General features: G+C 37.5%; 2 protein-coding genes and 1 pseudogene across 3 annotated transcripts; 1 reads left to right on the top strand and 2 right to left on the bottom strand.

Moving 5' to 3' along the window:
* The first annotated feature begins 5654 nt into the window (after positions 1–5654).
* Positions 5655–24069, top strand: LOC107810628 (CBL-interacting protein kinase 2). 2 transcript variants are annotated; one of them, XM_075225713.1, is made up of 3 exons: positions 5655–5882; positions 6976–8680; positions 23585–24069. In XM_075225713.1, exon 2 carries the CDS (start codon positions 7297–7299, stop codon positions 8635–8637), a length of 1341 nt encoding a protein of 446 aa, XP_075081814.1. In that variant the 5' UTR covers positions 5655–5882; positions 6976–7296; the 3' UTR covers positions 8638–8680; positions 23585–24069. The 2 variants fall into 2 exon arrangements, with proteins under 2 accessions (XP_075081814.1, XP_016490908.1); XM_016635422.2 differs by lacking the exon at positions 23585–24069 and having other exon boundaries at positions 6976–8829.
* Positions 20969–23080, bottom strand: LOC107817324 (uncharacterized). Its single transcript, XM_016643129.1, has 3 exons — positions 21966–23080; positions 21850–21910; positions 20969–21466 (listed from the first exon to the last, which is right to left on the bottom strand). Exons 1-3 carry the CDS (start codon positions 23078–23080, stop codon positions 20969–20971), a joined length of 1674 nt encoding a protein of 557 aa, XP_016498615.1.
* Positions 24070–24934: 865 nt separating the features above from the next.
* LOC107817332 (uncharacterized) lies at positions 24935–26248 on the bottom strand (annotated as a pseudogene).
* Positions 26249–26884: the final 636 nt, after the last annotated feature.

Genomic DNA, 26884 nt, shown 5'->3' with positions numbered 1-26884 from the left:
TTTATAAAATGGGTACTACAAAAGAAACAATACACTTTTTGAATTATGGATTTTCCATTTTTTTTACTTTTAAAATAAATACTTTTTCTTTTTTTTTGATTTTGAAAGTGATAAAAGAAATTTTTTTTTTATTTTTTTTAATAACTCTCAATAAAAGACAGTTTTTTTTAGAAAAAATTCCGGCGAGGTTTTGACACTACTTGGACATTGGTTTTATTTTCCAAAAATAAGTAATTATCTCCCCTACGCTGCTATTTTCCCCTTTTTAGGAACCGGTCGACATGCGGAACCGAAGCAAATAAATGCACAACACAAATAGGATGCACCAGGGTGGTCTTTTTCGTTTCAGGCTGCCTGTCCTAGACGGACCCAACACCTGTGTTGAGTCCCCTAAGTCAAATGCAACATGATGCAGATAAGCGTTCCTACTAGGGATCCGGCATGAAGTCAAGTTATTCTAGGTTCGTAACCTGGGTATTTGTTCTAGACTGTGCACCCGAGCGGACAACTCGAGTCGAGGAGGGGGCTACGTATCGGGGACCCGCGAGATCGTCCGGCTTTGTAACTTGTCCGTCCTCTTTCTTATTTTAGGTATTGACATTAACAGAATAGGGAGTCCCGACCAGCGAGCTTCTCCCCGGAAGTAAGAAGAGAAAGGTTTCGGCACAGTTTATATACAGTTCAGATAATATCAAAGCGGTAAAAGACAACATTTAGCACGTTACGCAAAAACATGTAATAAAGATCAGATAATAAAGTCAAATATAACAATTATTCTAAGCTCGAATTCTTGAACCCTGAACCAGCGGTTCTGGGTTTTGTCCCCAGCGGAGTCGCCAGAGCTGTCACACCTCCTTTTGCGCGCCCCGCCCCGAAGGGTTAAATGCGCGGGTGGAGTTTTTCCAATTTAAGTGACAATATTCGAAATGGGATTATTTAATTCAGAGTCGCCACTTGGGAAAGGTTTGGCTTTTGGTGTCCCCAGTCACCGGTTTATCTTGAATCCCAAATCGAGGAAATTTTCGACTTTTCCAAATGAAGTCTGCGAACCAGAAATTCTAAGTAAGGAATTCTGTTGACCCGAGGGAAGGTGTTAGGCACCCTCGAATCCCGTGGTTCTAGCACGGTCGCTTAAATTGTTATAATGGCTAAATAACTGATTTAAATACATGTTGTGATTTATATGCTTCTTATTAGATTTATACCGCTTTTATTATTATCATTTATTTTTATAGAATTGCAACGTCGTGAAAATGCATGTCGAACCACGTCACAATCAATGCACCCGTGATCGTCGACACATTCGGACTTCGTTGAGATTCGGATTTGGGTCACATCAATGTGCACCCGAATTTAAGAATATGATTTAATTAAGTCGTGCCTGAAAAGTCTAGCGCGTTATTATTTTTTGAGACGGCCATGGGATTCACTAAATGGCCTAGCCCGAATTCTAAATATTATGATTAGTTGTTGAGGGCCCCGCAATTTGCATTTTTTATTAGGCGAGGCTCGTCTCATTATTTTTAGAAGGGTATCCTACAGTGACTACATTTCTATTATTTTATTTCCAGAGATAGAAGAAAGAAAAATGTATGATAATTGAAATATATACTTTGGCCTAAACCAAACTCCTATCAGTTTCTGATTAATTACTTTTAAAGTGAAAGACGTCATGCCTTACGAAAATGCCCTGGTCGAACAAAAGATCACATATGAGATAGATGAAATGCAATACTTAATCCGAACATTTCTTAATTTGAACTTAACTGAACTTATTTGGACTAGATTAAAGGATTTAGTTACTGGATATTCTTACTAATGGGACTTTGAGCGTGACCCTATGTACTGCCTAACGGAACCAAAAAAAAAAGATTAAATGAAACATAAACAGCATTGTATAAGATTGGAGTATACATACCCCGTATTAAAAAACAACTACCAAACTAAAACACAAAGGGGCTAAACCCAGTCAAGTACCAGTACATGCTTTCAAACTATTGAATTATGAACTAATCAAAATTTTTTACAGACCCGTTAGTGTACCATGAATATCACAACAAATACTTGAACTTCTTCAACCCTTTTCATTTCATGCTTTCGAATTGTTTCAGTTACATCAATACGGGATTCGAAATGTGTACCTGGAAGGCTGAAATGCAAAGAAGAAGAGGAGAATAACAGGGAAAATCAGCAGCAACAGGAATCAGAGTAACAGCAGCAGCAACAAATGAAACAATTGGGGTAGAATCTAGATCCCAGCTAGACCAAATCTCAGAATAGACAAACAAACGAACAACAGACCCAGTTGGATTTAGAAGGAATCAGTGTTGGACAACATATCAAGACCAGTGAAATCAAAACAGCAACAAAGAATGCAATTTCTAGTTTTTGTCTGTCTGTGCTATCAAACAAAGTTCTTTCCCAACTTTTCTGTGTGTGTGTGTATATCTATCTCTCAATGTGTATTCCAGCTCTCTCTTTCAAAGAATTCCTCACAGTCTATCTATTTTCCTTTTCCCTTCTCCTTCTGTCCTCCTTTTGTGTGTGTGTGTGTATTTCTATCTCTCAATCCTGTATCTCCTAGTCTATCTGATGTCCTCTATGTCTGTCTGTTTGTTTTTCCTTTTCAGCTCTTAAGGTTCAATCCCCCTCTAATTCTGTATGTCCATCCCCTTATAAACCTCAAAAACTATCTCTTTTAACAGCCTGTTTTTCAGAACAACCCAGTACCCCTCCCATGTGCCTTCCATTTTCAATTCCAACTTTAGCTAATTAAGTATTAAACCCCATCAACATTCCCTGGCAGATTTCACTTTTAAAAGGTTTAAATACTTCTTTAAACTAAAGCCAAGTATGGGCAGTGGAATGTATCTGACAGCATATGCTGTCAAATTGTTTTTAACTTAACAAAGGCCTTTATGCAGGCCACAGGCTGTGCACAAAGCACATGAGGTGCATTAATGCACATGCTGTGCACGAATGCACATGCCTTCCAATTCAGAATTTAAACCAAACAAATCTTTTTACATTACTGATCAATTCAAACAACTATAAGTAAACAAAAACTGGTTCTTAATTGACTCAACAAATGCTTAGCAGAAGTAAATCGATTTGTTATTGTTCGGACAGTTGAAATTAATTGACGACACATGTCGACTCGACTATATTAGCATTAACATACACAATCGTAACCAAAAATCCGACATTTAACAGTATCGACCCATAATTCGAATTATACTGACTGAGCAAAGTGGTACTCGAGGAACCAATTGCTCAGTCAACATTTGAAGCTCAATTATTGTACAACAAATACATATGTCTTATCAGAATAAGAGGGGGGATCTTAGACAAACAAACAGAAGTTCAGGCACAGCGGTTGAAGCACAGTTGATAGAAGTCAAGGACAGGAAACGAACAGACCCTTACAACAATCAAACGAACCAAAACAAATAAAGAAAAGAAAGAACTCACCTTAAACCTTGAAAATCAGGACCTTAAACTCGGACCTGGCCAGGCCTTTCTTAAGGCTGAACGGACTTTAATCGATGAGAAACACTTGGATTAAAGTCCATTAGACCTTAACCTCTTTGGTTTGAACTGGTTTGAACCAGTGACGAGGGACCTTGTGGTTTCAAAACTCAGATCTAATATTCGTGCTTCCCTGGTTATATTCGGACCAAACCAAGTATGGTTTGGTCACGAGGGGGGTCTGGGGAGTGTCTGGTACGAGTTTACGGTAGATCGGTGTAGATTAGGTTCCGACTCGAATCTTCAAATGAAGATTCGAGAAGGTGGGATAGGATTCGAGGTGTGTGGTTGGTAGATTTAGGTTCAGGATGGCATGGGGGTTCTGTGGTGTTCAAGTGGAGGTCACCGGCGTTCAGGCCGCCGGGTTTCTGGTGAAGGTGTGCAGGGGCGGCTAGGGTTTGAAGGGGATGGGTTTGGTGAAGACGAAGGCAGGGGTGTTGGCTAGGGGGGGTAGGGTATGGTAAAGGGTTTATATAGTTAGTGGGTGGGTGAACCTCGACCGTTAGATCAATCTAGATCTACGGTCTGGATCTGGAGGCTTGCATGGAACGGTGTCGTCTTGAGGGTTTGAGTTTGGTCTGGGTGAGACGGGTCGGGTTTGTTGATGGGTTATGGGGAATTGATCTTGGCCGTTGATCACTCTGAGATCAACGGCCCAGATCAGGCACGACTCAAACGACGTCGTTTGGACGTCCCGGGCATCAGGTGGCCTGGACCGGGCAGGCCTGGGTCTTGGGCTGTTTGTTTGGGCCAATTTTGTTAAAATTGGCCCAAGTCCGGAAGTCCTTTCTTTTTTTCTTTTTTTATTTATTATTATTTTTTTTATTTATTTCCTTTTTCTTATTTATCTTAAAACAAAACTAAGCCAAAAAATTAAATTAAAATTAAATACACACTCAATACAATTATTTGCACACACACTAAAATATTTCAAAACAGGTACAGTCAAACCAAATAAAATCACAGACGAAAATGCCTATTCATGATTTCCTATTTAACGACCGGATTACGGTTTGAATTATGCAGGACACATATATTTTTTGAATTTTATTTTACTAAAGTAAATAAATAAAAATGGGCCGAAGTCACAAATAGATCAACAAGGTGCCGCACAGAAATCCGAAATTGTACAGCAGGGCCAATTATTATTTTTTATTTCTTTTTGGAGCGATTGTCGTGCGAAACAAAAATCACGTGCTCACAGTTCAAACAAGGAAAAAGTTAAAAAATTAAAAGAGATTATGGCTAGTGAGGAATTGAACCAGTGACCTCTCAAAGGTTTTGAACCCCCTTGACCAATACGCTATGCTTTTGGCTTGTGTTAAGGGGAAAACTAAATAAATTTTGCCATATATACACAATGTAATTTTTTGTCGAAGGGGGTTCAGATGAACACCCTCCCGCCCCCTAAATACGCCTTGGAGGTTGTTATAGAGAAATCTACCTGTACCATATTTGGACAATATTGCTATCTCTTTCTAGATGCATGCTATTTATGTGGTTTGAATTCACGATCACCTAATTATATGACACCTCTTACCTTAAAAAATATGACCTTAAATTCATTTTATATCACATCCGTTGGTTAGATACAAAACTTAAAATATTAATTTAACATGTATACCATATTACTAGCAACTAGTAATGGAAGAAAATATAGAAGTGATGTTTAAAAGTTCAATTTGAACGTAACAAGACCGAATCAAGTGAAAAATGTAAATAGTTTTAAACATTTGATTCTTAAAATTTTTATTAGAAATCTGTATGGAATATTGTAGAAATGACACCAGATAGCCACTTTAAGGGGCTACTATTAAAAATTAGTCAGTCCTGAATTTCAATTTTTCAGAATAAAAATGTTTTGAATTATTCTGAAGTTAAAATTTTTAATTTAAAATTTTAAGGCAAAATAAATACTGAATAACTCTTAAAAAATATCCCTAAAATGGTTATATGTGCACTTGCTACTAGAAGACAAGATCACAACCATATAAATTGGATCCAATCAAAGAGTGTATCAAAACAAAAACGAAAAACATTATTCTAGAGTAGTCCCAAGGAATAAACTATTAGATGCTCTTGATTCCTAATAGAAAATTCTCCCCCTTTCCCGAGATACCTACCACGTGTCACATATTTGGTCTCTTTTGGCCGATTGCAGAAGCTTTACCTAATTTTCACTTGCACAAAATTTCTATCAAACCTAACGGCCAATTCCTACCAAACAACCTTTGTATTTAAAAGTGTCTTGTTTTTTCAAAACAAAACAGATTTCACAATCTCAATCTTTACGAAGAGCTTTTCTTGTCTCTCTCGACTTCGGATCCGTCCGAAGTTCTTTAATCCCCAACAAGGTATTATTCTTTCTTCAATCCCTTTTAGTTTCCTTTATCTCTTTTTGTTTGTTTGTTTGTGTTTTTGGGTAATTTTGCATTTTAGTTTTCGTCCATTTTGCATATATATGATGTTTGTTAAACCCATTTTGCCCCTTTTTTTTTGGTTGACATATGATGTTTTTCTACCTAAATATGTATTCTTGAATTTTCTAGCAAGAGAGGCAGAATTTTTACCGAGGAAATTAAAAAAAAAAATACTTGAAAAAGTTAAGGAGATTCAACACCTAATATATAAAAGGGCAGCCCGGTGCACAAAACATCCGCGATCACGCAGGGTCCAGGAAAGCGCCGCACACAAGGGTGTGATTTACGCAGCCCTGATGCAAACATCAGTGGAATATATATGTAGAAAAAAAAATTGGCCTTATATACACAATATGCTATTCTGGCGAAGAGGATTTGGATGAACCCCTTCCGTCCCCTAGCTCCGCCCATGGCTTGTGAATCCCTTCCTTTTCTAGCTAGATATTGGACTTGATGAGATAAATTTGTCCAATGTGCTGGAACAAGATGCCCTTTAGTTTGAAAATTATAGTTTCTAATGAAGAAATCTTAAATTTGGAATGACCTTTTTAATTGCAGTTGTATTCTTTAGGCAGAGAAGGACGGAGCTAGGTAGGAGTAAGGATTCATTTGAATCCCCTTTGTTGAAAAATTATACTACACAAGTAGAGAAAAACGAGTTTTTTTAGTATGTATAAAATGTTTTATCCCTTGACATAAAAAGTTTTTTTATTATAGTGGTAAAGGGGGTTAAAAAATTGGTGTATCACAGGCGCAAATCCGAAGTGTAACATTGTAGTATTTTTTCAATTCTCTTGTAGAATTTCCTCACTCCGCCACTGAAGCAGAGATTGTCATAAGTAAAAAAGCGATATTCATCTTGATGTAATTTTCTTTTGATTTTGCCCTGATCCTAATACAACGGATACTACTTTAAATTCACACCTCAGTTTTCATAGTCATAGATTTTTGCTTGTGTTTGAGGAAATAATTGCTGAGCTTGCATTGGAAGTTCCTGACTCTCTCTCTTTTACTTATTGATGATCAGTGCTTGTTGAAGCAAAATAATTGGGATGCAGAAGGATGGGGTTATACAGCAGCGATTATCTTTTGGAGACTACTAAATTTCCGTGTGCATTATTGTTAGTCTTCCTCGTCCTTCATGATCTCAAATATGCAGCTCACGGCACACTTAACTTCTCGTGCCAGATGCACAATGAAGCAACAACCCTTATACATCTCGTCATGCTGAAGCACAGTCTTGTCGGAGACGGTTGAGCTCCGTAACAAGGCCTCCTGCCTGTTATAAACGAGCATCATTACAGCAGGAGAAAGTTACTTGTAGTTGTTATTAGGATTGTCGGTTCAAATGGAGGAGAAGAAGGGAAATGTATTGATGCAAAAATATGAGTTGGGGAGATTATTAGGTCAAGGAAATTTTGCTAAGGTTTATTATGGAAGGAATCTTGAAACGGGACAGAGTGTAGCCATCAAGGTAATTGACAAAGAGAAGGTTCTCAAGGCCGGACTGATCGAACAGACTAAGAGAGAGATATCTGTTATGGCACTGGTCGAACACCCAAATGTTCTACAGCTATACGAGGTTATGGCAACTAAATCTAAGATTTACTTAGTGATTGAACATGCCAAAGGTGGTGAGCTTTTCAAAAAATTGACAAAGGGGAGGCTCAAGGAAAATGTAGCTAGGAAGTACTTTCAACAATTGATTAGTGCTGTTGAGTGTTGCCACAGCCGAGATGTTTATCACCGTGATCTGAAACCAGAAAATGTGTTGCTGGACGAGAATGGAAATCTTAAGGTATCAGACTTCGGATTGAGTGCGTTGACCGAGTCTAAGAGGCAGGATGGCTTACTCCACACAACATGTGGAACCCCGGCTTATGTTGCACCTGAGGTGATTAGCAGAAAAGGATATGACGGCGCCAAAGCTGACATCTGGTCTTGTGGTGTGATCTTATTTGTCTTGTTGGCTGGTTATCTTCCATTCCACGATTCAAATCTTATGGAGATGTATACGAAGATAAAGAAGGCGGAGTTCAAATGCCCAAATTGGTTCCCACTAGAAGTGCGGAAATTAATTTCGAAGATCCTTGATCCGAACCCTCATACAAGGATTTCAATAGCCAAAATAAAGGAAAACTCCTGGTTTAAAAAAGGGTTGGCTTCAAGAAATGCAGGAATCAAATTAGAAGAGAAGGAAAACTTTAGCTTAGATGCCAATGCTAATGTCGATGCGTGTACGCATAACAGTATCTCTCCCTCTGCATCAAAATTAGAGTTTCCAAAACCTGCAAATCTAAATGCATTTGATATAATCGCTCTTTCAAGTGGATTTGACTTATCTGGTTTATTCATAAGAAAGGATCAGAAGGAGGAACTGCAATTCATTTCAGTGAAGCCTGCATCTGCTATCTTGTCCAAAATTGAGGAAGTCGGCCGGAACCTAAAACTGGAAACAATAATAAAAGAAGCTGGATTTATAAGATTAGAGGGATTGAATGTGGCTAGATATGGGACTCTGTCCATTGATGTGGAAATTTTTGAAATTACACCGTCCTTCCACTTGGTTGAGCTGAAAAGGTCATATGGTGATAAGGTGGAGTACCAAAAGATGCTGAGACAAGTTATAAGACCTGCTCTCGAGGAAATTGTTTGGTCTTGGCAAGGCGAGCAGCCAACTAATAGTTAGTAGAGACACTAAAAAGAACTTCTGATGTCCTGATATTCACTCTGTAAGTCATTTTCACTTTAGTAATCAGTTTTTACAGTAGTACTTGTCTGTTTGTTTTTTTGTCCTAATTGTCAATTTTACTATGTATCAGCTTGTTTTAGGCACTTGTCTAAGCATATTATAGACAACTTATCTCATTAATTTTTTCAAGTTCTTTTGCTCTTCTTTTACTGCTGTAATTCATGAGTGATCTACATTTTTCTGGCTTCTATTGCACTCTTCATGAAATTTAGGAATAGTAGCACAAGTATTTCCAGTCAATGCCAAAGTTGATGATAACCACAGGGAAGTATCATAATGGTCGTACTCATGAAGCTTGACCTTGAAATGTGTCTTTTGTTCGGAAATATGGTGATTTGGCTCTTATCACCTCTCCAACTACCTGTTCCGTACACCAAACAAACACTCTGTGAACACCTATACTTAACAAAAGATACACGTCGCTTCTCTCCTTCAAAACATCTTTTATTTCATTCAAGACAAATATTCCACATGACACATAAAGGGATTCTCTAGCCGAGGGTCTATCGGAAACAGTTTCTCTGCCCTTCCGGGGTAGGGTTAAGGCTGCGTACATCTTACCCTCCCCGTCCTCTAATCGTAATGGATTTTTGGACTTCAAACATGCTAAATTTAGAGAAAAAAATTATAGCTTAACAAATCTTTACAAGTGACCTTCACAGGGTTACACACATTTTACTTTAGTGAGCGTTTCCTCTAACCCCGAAGTCTTACAATTTTTTTCTTTTAATTCCTTTGACCCTACAGAGTTATTCTATAATATAGAATAAAGATGTTGCGGAAGCCAAATGTATATAGTGTGAATAAGTCACAACTACTATACCAAAAATTATGACAGCCACCAAATAATAAATAAGACAATAAAACAACAATAAAGGGAACACCAGAATTTACGAGGTTCGGCTAATTTTGCCTACTCCTCGGACACAACCAATATTTTATTTCACTCCAAAAATACAAGTGAAATAATACTAAAGAGAGAAGATACAAATGCCTTAAACAGATGAGAAGGCAAATGAGAGGTGTATTTCAATCCTAAACATTAGGCCTTCTTTTATAGGGGAAAAATCCCCCCAAACTTAACTCCCAACCAATGTGGGACTTTGGCATTTTGCCAAACTTCAACAAATCTCCACCTTGGCAAAATTCCACATTTTCAATTCTCTCTCAATAACAAATTTTGGTTGTGTCTTCATCTTCAATCTTCAGTGTTCAACAATGTTGATCAAATCCAAACAATGTTGAAACTTGACCGCAGTCACCACCTTTGTCAGCATATCAGCAGGATTCTCTGTAGTATGAATTTTCTTCACCGTGACTCCACCTTCTTCTATGATTTCTCGTACGAAATGATACCGAACATCAATGTGCTTCGTCCTTGCATGATAAACTTGGTTCTTCGCTAATTGAATAGCACTTTGACTATCACAAAAAATTGTGATACCTTTTTGTTCAACACCAAGCTCCTTTAGCAATCCTTGAAGCCAAATTGCCTCTTTCACAGCATCTGTAATAGCCATGTACTCTGCCTCTGTTGTAGACAAAGCAACTGTTGACTGCAAAGTAGACTTCCAACTAACTGGTGCCTTTGCAAAAGTAAACACATAACCAGTAGTTGATCTTCGTTTGTCCATATCACCCGCAAAATCTTAGTCACAATATCCAACTACAAACTGATTGTCTTCCTGCTCAAAAACTAACCCGACATCTACAGTATTATGAATATACCGTAGAATCCACTTCACAACTTGCCAATGCTCCTTCCCTGGATTGTGCATATATCTGCTAATAACTCCAACAGCTTGTGAAATGTCAGGCCTTGTGCAAACCATTGCATACATCAAGCTACCAACAGCATTTGCGTATGGTACCTTTGACATATACTCTCGTTCAGCTTCATCCATTGGTGACATAGTAGTACTTAGCTTAAAATGGGAAGCAAGTGGAGTACTAACTGGCTTAGTCTTGTCATCTATGCCAAAACGTTGAAGTACTCTCTTCAAATATTCCTTTTGAGATAAACAGAGTTTCTTTGAACGTCTATCTCTAATTATCTCCATGCCAAGAATTTTCTTTGCCTCACCCAAATCCTTCATCTCGAACTCCTTCTTCAGTTGAATCTTCAACTTATCAATTTCTTCCGAATTCTTGGAAGCTATCAACATATCATCAACATATAGGAGAAGATATACAAAGGAACCATCTTTAAGCTTGTGCAAATACACACAATGATCGTATTTGCTTCTCTTGTACCCTTGCTGCAACATAAACTCGTCAAATCGCTTGTACCATTGTCTAGAAGATTGTTTCAATCCGTACAACGATTTCTCAAGTTTGCACACCATATTTTCTTTTCCAGCAACTTTGAATCCTTCTGGCTGAGTCATGTAGATTTCCTCCTCCAAGTTTCCATGTAAAAACGCAGTTTTTACATCCATCTGAACTAGTTCCAAATCCAATTGTGCTACCAAAGCCAACATAATTCTAATGGAGGAATGTTTTACAACTGGAGAAAACACTTCATTGTAATCAATTCCCTCCTTTTGAGCATATCCTTTGGCCACCAATCTTGCTTTGTAGCGAACATCTACTTGGTTAGGAAATCCTTCCGTCTTTGCAAATACCCATTTGCGCCCAATTGCTTTCTTTCCCTTCGGGAGATTGGCCAATCTCCATGTATGATTCTGATGAAGGGACTGTATCTCATCATTCATGGCAATCCTCCACTTATCTTCTTCTGAACTTTGAACAGCGTCTTTATAAGTAGTAGGAACATCATCAGCTACAATTGAGGTTGCACAAGCAACCGTCTCTATGAGACGAACAGGTTTCGTTATTGTTCTTTTTGGCCTGCTGGTTGCTATTGATTCAAGTTGTTGTTGAGATTCCTGAGTTGGAATCTCCTCTACTGGCTCTCCTTCCAGAGGGTAATCTTCATTTGTTTCCTCCTCTGCTTCTTGTGTAGGAAAAATAAATTTTCCCTCAAACTCCACCTGCTTAGAAGCACCTTCATTTTGTTTGGTATCTTCTGTTACCTTATTTACCATAGCAAATTCATCAAAGGTAACATCTCTGCTGAATATTACTTTCTTTGTCATAGGGCACCATAAGCGATATCCTTTGACTCCAGAAGTAATTCCCATAAAAATAGCCTTCTTTGCCCTTGGATCCAATTTTGACTCCGTCACATGATAATATGCAGTTGAGCCAAACACGTGCAAAGAGTTATAATCTACAGCAGGTTTTCCGTACCATTTTTCAAATGGTGTTTTGCCATCAATAGCAGCAGATGGTAGACGATTAATGAGGTGGCATGCATATGTAATTGGCTCAGCCCAAAATTCTTTGCTCAAGCCAGCATTGGACAACATACACCGTACCTTCTCCAGCAAGGTCCGGTTCATACGTTCTGCCACTCCATTCTGTTGTGGTGTATGTCTAACAGTGAAGTGTCGGACGATGCCATCATTTTCACAGACCTTATTGAAATGATCATTTTTGTATTCACCTCCATTGTCTGTGCGAATACACTTGATCCTCCTGCCTGTTTGATTCTCCACCATCGTCTTCCATTTGAGAAAAATTCTCAGCACTTCATCTTTGTTTTTCATTGTATACACCCACACTCTTCGAGAAAAATCATCAACAAAGGTTACAAAATAGTGCTTCCCACCCAATGAAGGTGTTTTGGAAGGACCCCAAACATCAGAGTGTACATAATCCAAAATGCCTTTAGTATTATGGATCGCTGTACCAAATTTAACCCTTGTCTGTTTCCCTTTAACACAATGCTCACAAAACTCCAAGTTGCAAGCCTTTACTCCTTTTAACAATCCTTGATCTGATAGAGTTTTCAAGGATTTTCCTCCAGCATGTCCCAAGCGCATGTGCCATAGCTTGGTTGCTTCTGCCTCTTTGTCGTCACTGGATGTTACTGTCGCTGTCCCAATAACTGTACTGCCACGATAGCGGTACATATTATTATTCTTCCGATTAGCCTTCATTACCACTAGTGCACCGGAGCATACTCTCATCACTCCATTTTCTGCAATGATTTTGAACCCTTTTGATTCTAGGGCTCCCACAGAGATGAGATTCTTCTTCAAATCCGGTACATATCGAACATCTATCAATGTTCTGATCATTCCATCATGGTTCCTTAATCGTATTGAACCAATGCCATATGAGGTAAGAGGGCTGTTATCCGCTGTGTGGATGACTCCATATTCTCCTTCTTGAAATTCCATGAACCAGTCCCTGTTGGGACACATATGATAGCTACAAGCCGAGTCCATCAACCATATGTCTGATGATGTTGATGACTCTGTTGTAACTAATGAGAAGTCTGAATCATCACAATCAGCTACATTTGAATCCATAATAGCCTTTCCATTGTTATGTTTGGCCTTATTCTTCAACTTCGGACAGTCTTTCTTCCAGTGCCCTTTTTCTCGACAAAAGGCACATTCATCTTTACTGGGTCTGGATCTTGACTTGGATCTTCCCTTCTTTGTCCTCGTTTGATTTTGAGGACGACCCCTCACAAACAGTGCTTCTCCTTCTCCGCCCTTCTGTTTTTCTCGCTTTCTTTGTTCATAGCTGTACAAAGCTGAACAAACTTCTCTGAGAGAAATTTCGTCATTTCCATGGAGTAGAGTAGTTTCAAGGTGCTCGTACTCATCAGGAAGTGACGCCAACAACATTAAGGCCAAGTCACCATCATCATAAGTTGTATCCATATTTTGCAAATCTGTGACCAACTTATTGAAACTGGTGATATGTTCATTCATCGTGGTACCAGGAACATAGGTGAAGTGAAACAGTCTCTTCTTCATGTACAATTTATTTTGACTGTTTTTCTTCAAAAATTTATCCTCCAGTGCTTTCCATAATTTACTTGCAGAAGTTTCCTTTGTGTATGGATATTTCTGCTCTCTAGCAAGGTAGGATCGAATGGTACCGCAAGCAACACGGTTGATAATTCTCCAATCTTCTTCTCCAATAACATCTGGTTTCTTTTCTTCAATGGCCAGATCTAGCCCTTGTTGAAAAAGGACATCTAGAACCTCGCCTTGCCACATCCCAAAATGTCCGGACCCGTCAAAAATTTCTACCGCAAATTTCGCATTTGACACAATTCTTGTCATAAGCGAAGATGCCAATGATGACGTATTGTTGACACTTGATGTAGATTCTTCTTGTTTATTGTCCCCCATATTTGACACAAATATTATTTAATAGCTGACGACACAAATCAAGATTATTTCCTTTCTGATGTAGAAGATCAGACTAAGCTGCAACTACAGAGCATACTCAGACAGAACCTTGACTCAGTTACCAAGATAAATCTTTTCTGATGTGGAAGATCAGACTATGCTGCAACCACAGAGCATACTTAGACAGTACCTTGGCTCTGATACCAATTGTTGCGGAAGCCAAATGTATATAGTGTGAATAAGTCACAACTACTATACCAAAAATTATGACAGCCACCAAATAATAAATAAGACAATAAAACAACAATAAAGGGAACACCAGAATTTACGAGGTTCGGCTAATTTTGCCTACTCCTCGGACACAACCAATATTTTATTTCACTCCAAAAATACAAGTGAAATAATACTAAAGAGAGAAGATACAAATGCCTTAAACAGATGAGAAGGCAAATGAGAGGTGTATTTCAATCCTAAACATTAGGCCTTCTTTTATAGGGGAAAAATCCCCCCCAAACTTAACTCCCAACCAATGTGGGACTTTGGCATTTTGCCAAACTTCAACACGGGATACATCCCGGATTCGGTCAACTAACTTCGGATACTTTGACCCGAGTTCATCGACAAATTTGAAGGAAAAATTGAGATTTTGATTTGTCAAAATTAAAAATAAAATAGATTTAAGACATGAGAAATGACATACCTTTTACATTATAGTTTTTTTTGTCTCATATTTGTTGCCTAGTGTTTCAGAAAAACCAAGAATTCAATTCTACAATATTCATATAAGCTTTTCACAAAATATCTCTCAAAATTTATAAAATATTTATAGTTCTATTTTTTTTTTATAATTTTGAATTTTCTTAGCCGAATCCCTGCTCCCGTGTCCAACCTGGATCTGCACCCCCGAATCTTAAAATTTAGATTTTGCCGAATCCGACACTCAGATCCATGCCCGTATCGGATACCCGCAACCGAGTCGAGCAACTTAGCTTATCGCTTAACTCACAAATAAAGTATCTGGTGCACATCTGAATGCCCCTTTCTGTAGCAACTGGTACTTTATCTTACTTATTATTTTGTGATTTTCTTAGTACAATTGAGCCCTAACAGACCTTTAGGTTGTGATTAGAAAAACCTTATCTTTATTCAATTAGAGTAGTGGTGGCAAAATGGTTAAAAGAAAGCAGTTAACTATCTATATTATCCACTAAAAAATGAGTTGGATAATGAAATTTTTAAAAACGGGTCAAATATCGATAAGAACCATATTATCCATTTAGAAAATGGATAACTAATGAGTTTAACTTTTACATTTGTAAAGACTCAAATTGGGGGTTTCTCAAGTTTGGGAGACTAGAAATTCTCCCAAAAGTGATCATATTCAAGAAGTCATCTGCCAGTTATCCCGTTTTTTATCCGTATTAAATATAGGTTGGGTCATATTATTTATTTGTTTTTTCATTACCCGCTTTCGACCAGTCCCATATCTGACCCGACTCGCCCATTTGCCAGCCCTAAATCGGAGCAACTTTTTTGGTAAGGGATTCAATCAGTGTAACTTGGATTACCTGCAATAAGTTTAGGTTTCTATTGATTAATTGTGAAGTGCTATCTTCTATTACGTCTAGGTAAAGTGATGGTCTTAAGGTATCTTGACTTTATCCTTTTAACTGAACAATAAGCAGGAATACTTCATTCTACTAGTTAAGACATCATACTACTATAGTTCAATCCTTGCTTTTGTTGATGAATTAGTTTGGCTGTTTGAAGGATGTTCAAAATGTCAACTTTGACATGATAAATATAGTCACTCATCGAGCGAACAAATCACTAGTCCAAAAACCATATAGAGGACGACGAAACAAGAAGATGACAATTGTTGGAGCCATCAAGAATGGTGTAGTACTGGAAGGAAAGTAGGAGCATAAGTATGAGGATGTAATGTATGAAGCGAAGTAGAATTCTCAAGGAATTACATTAAAAAAATTGATACAATGAGGTAAATCAATGAAGATCACAAGGATCTTCGATATCAAAACAACTTATACAATAAAATAAAACACACCACTTAGATCTGATCATTTTAAAGCCATACATACAACTTAGGAACAAGGTAGAAAAATAAATGGAGATGCAAAGATGTTAAAAGCCAAGGAGATGATGGAAATTATAGAGGAGAATGGCTTTAATATCAATTACTAGTAGGCTGGTGGTGGAGGTGAACTGTAGGTGGGAGACTGCTCGTACTTTACCGGCGGGGGAGGTGATGCGTAGGTGGGAGTTTGCTTGTAGTAGCTTGTTGTTGTTATTGGTGGTGATTTGTAGTAGGATGGTAATTGTTCATCAATTTTTGGTAGAGGTGGTGCATTGTAAGTAGTAGGTAATTGCTTGACGTATTTGGGTGGGGGTGGAGGAGATTTGTAGTATGGTGGAGGAAGTGATTTATAGTAAGTTGGTGATTGCTCATAGTACTTTGGTGGTGGAGGTGGAGACTTGTATGAATATGGTTGTTCATAATACTTTGGTGGAGGTGGGGGAAATTTGTAAGAAATGGTGACTGCTCGTAATATTTCGATGGGGGTGGAGGCGACTTATAATAGGAAGGTGAATGTTCATAGTATTTTGGAACGGGTGGAGGTGACTTGTAATAAGAAGGTGATTTCTCATAATAAGCTGGTGGTGGTGGAGACTTCTAACATAAATTTATCCTTTTTCAATGAAATCGCCTTAAGGTGAATCGCCTTATGGTGGAGACTCATAATCGCCTTCTTGTTACACGAGCCATAGATTCTAACTTAAATTTATCCTTTTTCTCGTCTTTCCTATTTTCTTCTTTGAAAAACTGAACTATCCATCTCGCCATTAAATTGGCAATGCGACAAGTCAACCAGAAGCGAATCTAGGATTTAAGTTCTATGAGTTTAATTTTAAGGATTTTGAGCATTGAACCCATTATATTTTAAAATTTGTGGGTTCATCTATATACTATTTTAGCAATTTTAATGAACTTTTACATATAAATTTTTACTCCGCGTCGGAAGTTATTGATTCAATTGAAAACGTTGGTAACACACTACATCCGTCCCTGAAGTCAACCAGAAATTTTCCATATAATGAAATGAAATGCAGTCTAGCATCAAAAAGAAAAAGAAAAATCACGTGCACATCATTACGGATTCAAAATTAACTTGACGGATTCGACCTTTAAGATTTTTTGTATTGAATGAATTCATTGTATATTCAAAAATAATGGGTTCAGATTTTATAGTTGTTGAAATGTTTGTGAGGTTTCACATAAAAAATTTATACTTTGGGTTGAAAATACTGGATTTGAATGAATATAGAGTCAAAAGAACTAGATTCGCCCCTATGACGTGCAAAATTCCCAAAGTAGTGTGCTCCAAAAGGAAAAAGGACATGTTAACATGATGTCTCTTTGTTTTCGTAATGGAATGTGTTGACATGTTAACATGTTTTTGTTTGGTAGGCCGGTGAAAGAATTAAGTTTATAGAGACAATCAATATCAGACAAAGAAGTAGACAATATATAAGAAGCAAAGTAGAATTCTGAAGAGATTAATTCAAAAAGTTCTTAATACAATGAGCCGAATCAATATAGATCTCAATGATCTTAATTAGACATCAAATGCAAAACATAAAATATAATAAATAATACATGTACTTTAGGAATGAGGTAGAACAATGATGGGAGACGCTCCAAACAAGAGTATGCTAAGAAGTTGAAAGTAAGGAAATGATAGCTATTTTGGAGGCGAATGACTTGAATATTAGTAGTAGGTTGGTGGAGGTGAACTGTAGGGGGAAGATTGCTCGTACTTTTCAGGTGGGGGAGGTGAGGCATAGGTAGGAGTTTGCTTATTGTAGTTTGTCGATAGTGGTGGTGGTGAATTGTAATATGATGTTAATTGTTCATCGATTTTTGGTAGAGGTGGTGCACTGTAAGTTGTAGGTATTTGCTCGTAGTATTTTGGTGGTGGAGGTGGAGACTTGTATGAAGGTGACTGCTCGTAATATTTTGGTGGAGACGGGGGAGATTTGTAAGAGGACGATGACTGCTCGTAGTATTTCGGTGGGGGTGGAGGTGACTTGTAATAAGAAGATGATTCCTCGTAATACTTTGGTGGTGGTGGAGACTTGTAGTAAATAGGTGACTTATAATATTTTGTTGGTGTTTGTGGCTTGTTGTATTTCGATGGAGCGGGTGATTTGTAATATTTTGTTGGTGATGGTGACTTGTAGTAATAGTACTTTGAAGGAGCAGGTGACTTGTAATACTTAATCGGTGATGGTGACTTGTAGTTGTGCTTTGAAGGAGCAGGCGATTTGTAATATTTTGTTAGTTTTGGTGCTTTGTAGTAATCATGCTTCAAAGGTAGCGGTGATTTGTAATATTTTGTAGGTTTTGGTGCATTGTAATAATCATGCTTCAAAGGTAGAGGTGATTTGTAGACGTTTGGTGAATGGCTATGGTACTTTGATGGCGAAGGCGACTTGTAATAGTGTGAAGGATAATGTTTGTAAGAGACCGTTACCTGGGCATGGTACTTTGACGGCGAAGGTGATTTGTAGTACTTAGAGGGTGAGGGAGAAGTGTAGTCATAAGAGTAATCAGCAACAACAGTAGTTGCTACTAAGCAAATTGCCAAAGCAAATGCGAGTAGGGGCCATTGCCCCATATTTCCAAAGCTTCTCATTTTGATTTTGCAGGCAACTATAATTGGACAAGGGAAGGTAAGAACTAAAGACTTGTGTTGTATAGTTAAGGACCTTTGCTTTTATATAGCAACATGACAACCTCTTACATATTTGTGTAATGGCTTTATGGCTGCCCACTAAGTTAATACAAAAGTCCAAATAATTAATCATTTGCTAATTTGTGAGTTGTATACACAAAGTTATGGTAGACCACAAAGTTTGATTTTATCCTTTGTCAAGAAAGAAGATGTTCGTGCCTTTTTCTCTTTCCTAACTTTCGTTGAAAAGTAAACTGTGCCTATGTAAGCAAGCTCATATTGCTGGTCCGGATTGAGGGAAGTTGTTAGCTTAAAATTAGTCAATCTAATATGTATCTTCACAATACAGATAGTGGCATGATCAGTGAGGATTCATATAACCGATCCTAACTTTTTTGGATTTGAAGAGTTCTTGTTGTTGTTTTGGTTAAACAGGAGCGAAGTAATCCCTTGTTTTGATATCCATAATAAAGGATCAAAAAGGCTAGGGTACTGTTTCGCTTCCACCGGTAAGCTCACTCATGTTAAAGCTAAATATTTTTAAGGCCAAATACATCGACAACTCCTTATGTTGTCCAAACTTTTCACTTAGACACTCTATCTTAAGTCTGTTCCATTTGAAAACTCCAAGCACAAGTCAAATATGTCATTTGAACACAAAATTCTTAGGCCGCCAAACACAAAAGGAACGTGTAATTCACATGCTAGATTGACGAATAAGACAAAGACACGTGTATTTTACCTTAACCCCACCCGTCTGTCATCTTCCCCAATGACCCTTGGTCATTTTTTTCCCCTTCAAAATGCAGCATCAAACGACCAATAAAATCATTGGCAAACAAACAGAATATAATGCAATAGTTGAGGATAGTGAAATCAAACCCAATCTAAATGTACCAAAGATGGGACTCAATCATAAAAATCAACGAACATAAGCATGAAGGTTGCCGAAAAAACGAATATCCAACCAAACCACAAAGTTGCCGGAAATAAAATTCCGACCGGATTAAAAAATGGTGGAGTTTCACCATATGTTTTTAGTCCTTTAGATCTATAACTTATAGACAAAAATAAAAAGAAAAAACGAGGAGAAAAAGACACCAATGCAAAAGGGTTGCCAAAAACTTGTTATTTCCGGCCAGATCAGCCTGAATCTAGCCGGTTCTGATTCAAGTAACATTTAACTGTTGAGAAAAAAATGAAACTTCATCGGAAAAAATAAAATTCCGCCGGACGAGTGAAAATGAGAGGGCTCTTGTCACAGTTCTTGTTTGTGCCATCCATGGTGGAAGATAATAGTGAAGATGAGGTAGGCAGGTAGGGACGTTGCTACTTTTATGACCAGAATTGCAGCGGCCAACTAGATCTTCAAAATGAGAGGAAAAATGAGAACTTTATGATGGTGGTGTAAAGAATAGTAGAAGAAGAGTATTATTCGGAGACCTTCTGCTAGCCCAAGATTGGAGGATTCAACTAAAGAAGAGGAAGCTTGAAAAGAGAAGAGAGATTTTAGATAGGAGAACTTATTTAGGAAAGAAGGCTTTCTTGATTTTGGCTTGCTTACAAATGCCTAAGACCACCCCTATTTATACTTCTCTAAGGATGGTTCTAGATAATATTCTAGAACATGTACAAGAAAAATCTAGTGAACCTTATCTTTCCATAATACTCTAGAATATCTAGATGTCTCTAATATATAATCTTATCTTCCCACAACATTCTAGAACATCTAGATATGTCTACTAAATATCAAGGATACTTCACTAGGACATTCTAGAGAATTCTATATTTTTCCAAAAAATCACTTACTTTATTTTTCTCACACTCCCCCTTAAAGTGATTTTTTGGAAGCTATCTCACACTTGTCGCGGAAGAACTCAACCGATTCTTTAAGACGTGTCTTGGTGAAGATCTCAGCACTATATTTCTGGCTCGTCTTGCTTCCCCAAATACTGAAGGTTCTTCAATTGGTCTTGCAAAAGAACATGAGTATGTGCTGACGAAATTTTCATCTCTGAAACGAGCTGGCTTGACAATAGTTCGTTTTGGTCTTCCTGAACCACATGAATCATCTTCTTGTTGAGTTTCATGTAGTTGAGTTCTCGGGCTCCCACTTTCTCTTAGCTCCTCAACAACTGTATTATCTAAAGAAGTACTTGTGTTAGGCAGATTTGATGTTTCAGGGTTCATGGGTTTATAACCTGCCCCTTCTTGCGCAACTCCATAATACAAAGAGACTTCGTCGAATATGACATCCCTTGAAACAACAAAGAGATGAGTTTTACGATCCATGCACTTTCATCCCTTTTTCCTTTCATCATATCCGACAAAGATGCATTTCCTTGCCTTGGCATCTAACTTGCTCCGTTGAGAATCCGAAATGTGAACATAACAAATAGAACCAAAAACCCTGAGGTGCTTCACGCTAGGCTTTTCTCCAAACATTAATTCATAGGGAAACTTCATATTATTTTGAGAAAGCGGCATCTTGTTAATCACGTACACTGCACATTTCATACCTTCAGCCCACAAGGCTTTAGTAAAATTCTTGGCATGAAGCCAACTCTTACATGTCTCAGTTAAGTGTAGGATCTTCCTTTCAGCCACTCCATTTTGTTGTGGCGTATCAGTGCATGTCAGATCTCTTTTAATGGCATGCTGACGACAAAAGGAAAGAAACTTATCTGATATAAACTCACCGCCATTATCAGTTCGTAGCCGCCTTATTCTGGAATCTAGTTCACCTTTAACAGTTTCTTTGAACTCCACAAACTTACTGAAAACTTCTGACTTGTGCTTCACAAAATAAATTTAAGTGAATCTAGTAAAATCATCAATGAAAATTAGCATATAAGAGTAGCTTGAAAATGAAGGAGTTCTCGTTGGCCCCATCAAGTCACTGTGAATAAGTTCTAGTGGGGCATTGCACCTTGATAAGGATCTGTCAAATGGAAGACGATGTGCCTTTCCATATTGACATCCTTCACAAACCTATCCTCCATCAAAATTTCTTAAGTTAGGCAAACCTTTTACTAGATTCAACTTTACCATGGCATTTAAATTATCCATGCTTAGATGTCCAAGTCTAGCATGCCAAAGATGTGTATTATTATTGCTACTCATCTTCTCAATATATGAATTAGAGGCAGATAAGACATATAAATCGTTAACTCTCTTACCTGAGTGAACGATATCTGTCTTGAGTACCTTGATATTTCGAGGAACTTCACATCACGTGGGCTAAATAGCAAATAGTTTCCAGCATTTGCAACTGAAAATAGATTTTTCTTCATACCTGGAATGTGAAAGACACTGTTGAGGGTGATAGTGCCTTTTTGCTTCTCGTTGATCACAACAGTACCTTACTGTATTATCTGCTGTAACAATGACATCATGGCCGTTGTATTCGCGAAAGGTGGAGAATTTGGATTGATCTCTAGTGAGATGGTGCCCACATCCTAAATCCACAATCCAGTTTCTTTCAAAATTTATGGAAGCCATGGCATTTATTGCTCGAGTCTCTGCTGTGAAGCACTTTCCCCAGTCTTCTTCTTTTTCTTCTTCTTCAACAACTTTCTTGATTTGAGCTATATTGCACTCTTTGGCTCGACAATATCTTTTTATGTGCCCGACTTTTCCACAACGGTAATATTTTAAAGGCTTTTTACCGTTGCTGGAAGACTCCCCCTTCTTTCCTGGCGAGCTCGAACCACTTGAGGATTGAAAGTGCATGCTATCTCTTGATTTCCCTTTAAAGTTCCTCTTATCGACAACTAGAACATTTCCTTCCCCTTCTTTGATAGATACATCAACCATCTGTTTGGCTAATAGCTCTTGTGACGATAGAAAATTCTCAAATTCTTCCAAAGATGGTTGTTGAACCCATCCTTGAATCGAAGTAACAAAGGGAATGTATTCTGGCTTTAAGCCACGAATAATAATTCTTCTTATTCGTGCTTCAGAGATAGCCTCGTCCGGATTCAATAGAGAAAATTCAGAACACAGATTTTTAACCTTCAAAAAATACTCAGCGATCGAGAGATTACCTTGAGTGGTGTTAGCTAACTCATTCTCCAAAATCTGTAGCCGAGCTTCATCCTTCTTGTTGAACAGCCGATCGAAGGTCCTCCATATTTCATGAGCTGATTTACACCTTATAATATGATCAAATAAATTAGGAGAGATGGACCTCTTTAGGACAAACTCCGTCTTAGCATTAATCTGCTTCCACTTCTTACGTGCATTGCTATTTTTCGGTGCGTCAGCAAGAGGACTTGTGTTGCTCTCATTGACAACTTCCCACAAATCCTCACCTACAAGGTATGACTCCATACAACTCTTCCATACCTTGTAGTTGGACTGGTTCAATAATTCCATCTCCAGTCCATTAGCACGACCACCCAAATCCATTTAGAGAAACCAGTTGAATCAACCACTAACCCGACCTTGAAATCCAGAAGCCGACTTATGGCTCTGATACCATGTAAAGAATAGCAGAAGAAGAGTATTATTCGGAGACCTTCTGCTAGCCCAAGATCGTTAATCAAGATTGGAGGATTCAACTAAAGAAGAGGAAGCTTGAAAAGAGAAGAGAGATTTTAGATAGGAGAACTTATTTAGGAAAGAAGGCTTTCTTGATTTTGGCTTGCTTACAAATGCCTAAGACCACCCCTATTTATACTTCTCTAAGGATGGTTCTAGATAATATTCTAGAACATGTACAAGAAAAATCTAGTGAACCTTATCTTTCCATAATACTCTAGAATATCTAGATGTCTCTAATAGATAACCTTATCATCCCACAACATTCTAGAACATCTAGATATGTCTACTAAATATCAAGGATACTTCACTAGGACATTCTAGAGAATTCTATATTTTTTCAAAAAATCACTTTACTTTATTTTTTCACAGGTGGCCAGGTTTAAAGGTGGTGATGGTGTGCCCAGATCTAAAGAAGGATATACTTATATTGGTGTGAACAAGTCTAAAAAAAATTGGGCTAAGAAGATGGTCGGAAAATTTCCCCGCAGAAGCTGTACATTTTCCGACAAGAAGTATGTGGAGTTTGTTTTTTGAAATGATTTCACCACTTGGAAAATGTGAGAAACACTTACCTTGCCATGCCAGCATATTGTGTCTAAATGACACAGTAAAGACTTGGTTGAAATATTCAAATGGAACGGACCTAAGATAAAGTGTCTAAGTGAAAAGTACGGACAACTTTAAGGGGTTGTCGATGTATTTGGCCTATTTTTAAATATCTAGTAGATTTTTTAACGCATATATAAGATCCAGAGGAAAGCTGTGCTTACAAAACAAACGTAATTATTTTTCAACTTCAATTTTGAATAATGTATTTTCATCTTCAACCAAATGTTGTCCAAAGGGATTAGAGAAACATTTAGCAACTTGTATTTCCAATTAAGTAAAATGAGTATTGCAATATTTCTTTTTTGAAATTAATGCATTTCTTCGCTATTTGATATTTTTTTCATACATCTCCTTAATTTATGCATGCTTATGGTTATGGTAGAGCCAAATTAAAATTTCAACAATTTTTCAGTCCGGGTATAGATTGTTGCACCTTTTTATTTGTTTCAGAGCCATTTGTTTGTGTGTGACCTATTAAACCCACTATGTACTGCACCACCGAGTGGCTCACTTCTGCCATCAACTCAACGTCGATGTCACCTGCAAGACTCGACGTCGACATCACCTGCAAGATAAGGCTGGCTAGAACTGTATATCCCTTCTGCCTGATGTTTCACTCCTCTGAAAGGCTATCAAAACAAGTTCTAATCCGAAACTTCCCGTAAGGAAAAACATTTAAAACTTATTTCGAGTAGGGTCCTCTGCCAGCATATTTGTTCTTTTTCTTTATTATATTATGTATGACATTTCAAGTTGATATCATCCACTCTTTAATTGTCTTATTACTGTTATATTGATTTCATTAGAGTGTAGATTAGTTTGATTGGATTTCGAAAATTGTCTCCATGCCCATTATTGCGGGATGTTTTTTGGTAGGCCGGTGAAAGAAGTAACTTTATTGAGACAAACAGTATTAGACAAAGAAGTAAAGAATGTTGAGTTGCCCCACATCGGAGGGATTTGAGGTCCTTGGTCTCCTTATATGGCTTGGGTAATTCTCACCTCATAAGCTAGCTTTTGGGGTTGAGTTAGGTCCAAGGTCCATTCTTATCAAAGAATATATAAGAAGCAAAGTAGAATTCTCAAGAGATTAAATTCAAAAAGAGCTTAATACAATGAGCCGAATCAATATAGCTCTCAATAATCTTAATTAGATATCAAATACAAATTGTAAAATAACACCAATGAAAGATGATCATTTCTGTAAGCATACATGTAGTTTAGGACTGAGGTAGAACAATAATGGGAGACGCTCCAAACAAGTGTTTGCTAAGAAGTTGAAAGCAAGGAAATGATAGCTATTTTGGAGGCGAATGACTTGAATATTAATTAGTAGTAGGTTGGTGGAGGTGACGGTAATGGAGGTGGAGGTGAACTGTAGGTGGGAGATTGATCGTACTTTTCAAGTGGGGGAGTTGATGCATAGGTAGAAGTTTGCTTATTGTAGTTTGTCGATGGTGGTGGTGGTGAATTATAATATGATGGTAATTGTTCAGAGATTTTTGGTAGAGGTGGTGCACTGTAAGTTGGAGGTATTTGCTCGTAGTATTTTGGTGGTGGAGGTGGAGACTTGTATGAAGGTGACTGCTCGTAATATTTTGGTGGAGGTGGGGGAGATTTGTAAGAAGACGATGACTGCTCGTAGTATTTTGGTGGAGGTGGGGGAGATTTGTAATAGGAGGGTAAATGTTCATAGTATTTTGGAGGGGGTGGAGGTGACTTGTAATAAGAAGGCGATTTCTCATAATAAGCTGGTGGTGGTGGAGACTTGTAGTAAACTGGTGACTTATAATATTTTGTTGGTGGTACTGGCTTGTTGTATTTCGATGGAGCAGGTGATTTGTAATATTTTGCTGGTGATGGTGACTTATAGTAGTAGTGCTTTGAAGGAGTAGGTGACTTGTAATACTTAGTCGGCGACGGTGACTTGTAGTTGTACTTTGAAGGAGCAGGAGATTTGTAATATTTTGTTGGTTTTGGTGCTTTGTAGTAATCATGCTTCAAAGGTAGAGGTGATTTGTAATATTTTGTAGGTTTTGGTGCTTTGTAGTAATCGTGCTTCAAAGGTAGAGGCGATTTGTAATATTTTGTTGGTTTTGGTGCTTTGTAATATTCATGCTTCAAAGGTAGAGGTGATTTGTAAACGTTTGGTGAATGGCTATGGTACTTTGATGGCGAAGACGACTTGTAATAGTGTGAAGGATAATGTCTGTAAGAGAATATTGACATGATATTTGGACGGAGATGGTGATTTGTAATACTTGTTAGAGTTGTAAGGTGAAGGAGAAGTATAGCCATAAGAGTAATCAGCAACAACAGTAGTTGCTACTAAGCAAATTGCCAAAGTAAATGCAAGTAGGGGCCATTGTCCCAATATCCCAGAAGTTGTCATTTTGATTTTGCAAACCAACTATAATTGGAGAAGGGAAGGGAAGAACTAAGACTTGTGTTGTATAGTTAAGGACCTTTGTTTTTATATAGCAACATGACAACTCTTTTACATATTTGTCTAATGGCTTTATGGCTGCCCACTAAGTTAATAGAAAAGTCCAAATAAGGACTTGTTCAATTGCTGAGTGGAAGGCATTCTCTTCATGACCAAATTTGGCAAAATAGATAAGTCCCTTGACAAGCATCTCTTTAAGTTAATTGACTATATACTAATATTTGTAAATGTTGTGACATATCACAACATTATTGTAACACTAAAATATATATATATATATATATATATATATCACTCCAAAAAATAATACTGATAAAATATACTATATTTATTTGTATATATGTATATTATATACATATTTTATACACTTTCTTGCTAACGAATACAATTAGTTTTGGCCGACTGGACAATTTTGTATTTTGCCCAACAAGAAAAGAGGGGAAAAGCAAAAGAATATTATTACACATTTGAGATCAAGTCTTTTAAGGGGTTAAGTGAAATGTATAAAGAAATAAACCTTTTCCTAAGGGCAGCTTAAGATTTTTTCTAGATCAAAACTTTATATTTTTAACTATGAAATCTAATGATATGTACGAATATAATCTGAAAAAGCT

Source organism: Nicotiana tabacum, chromosome 11 (assembly GCF_000715075.1).
Source record: "Nicotiana tabacum cultivar K326 chromosome 11, ASM71507v2, whole genome shotgun sequence".
NCBI lineage: Eukaryota > Viridiplantae > Streptophyta > Magnoliopsida > Solanales > Solanaceae > Nicotiana > Nicotiana tabacum.
The sequence above is the reverse complement of the archived record's forward strand: the minus strand, read 5'-3'. Positions and strand labels throughout refer to the sequence as shown.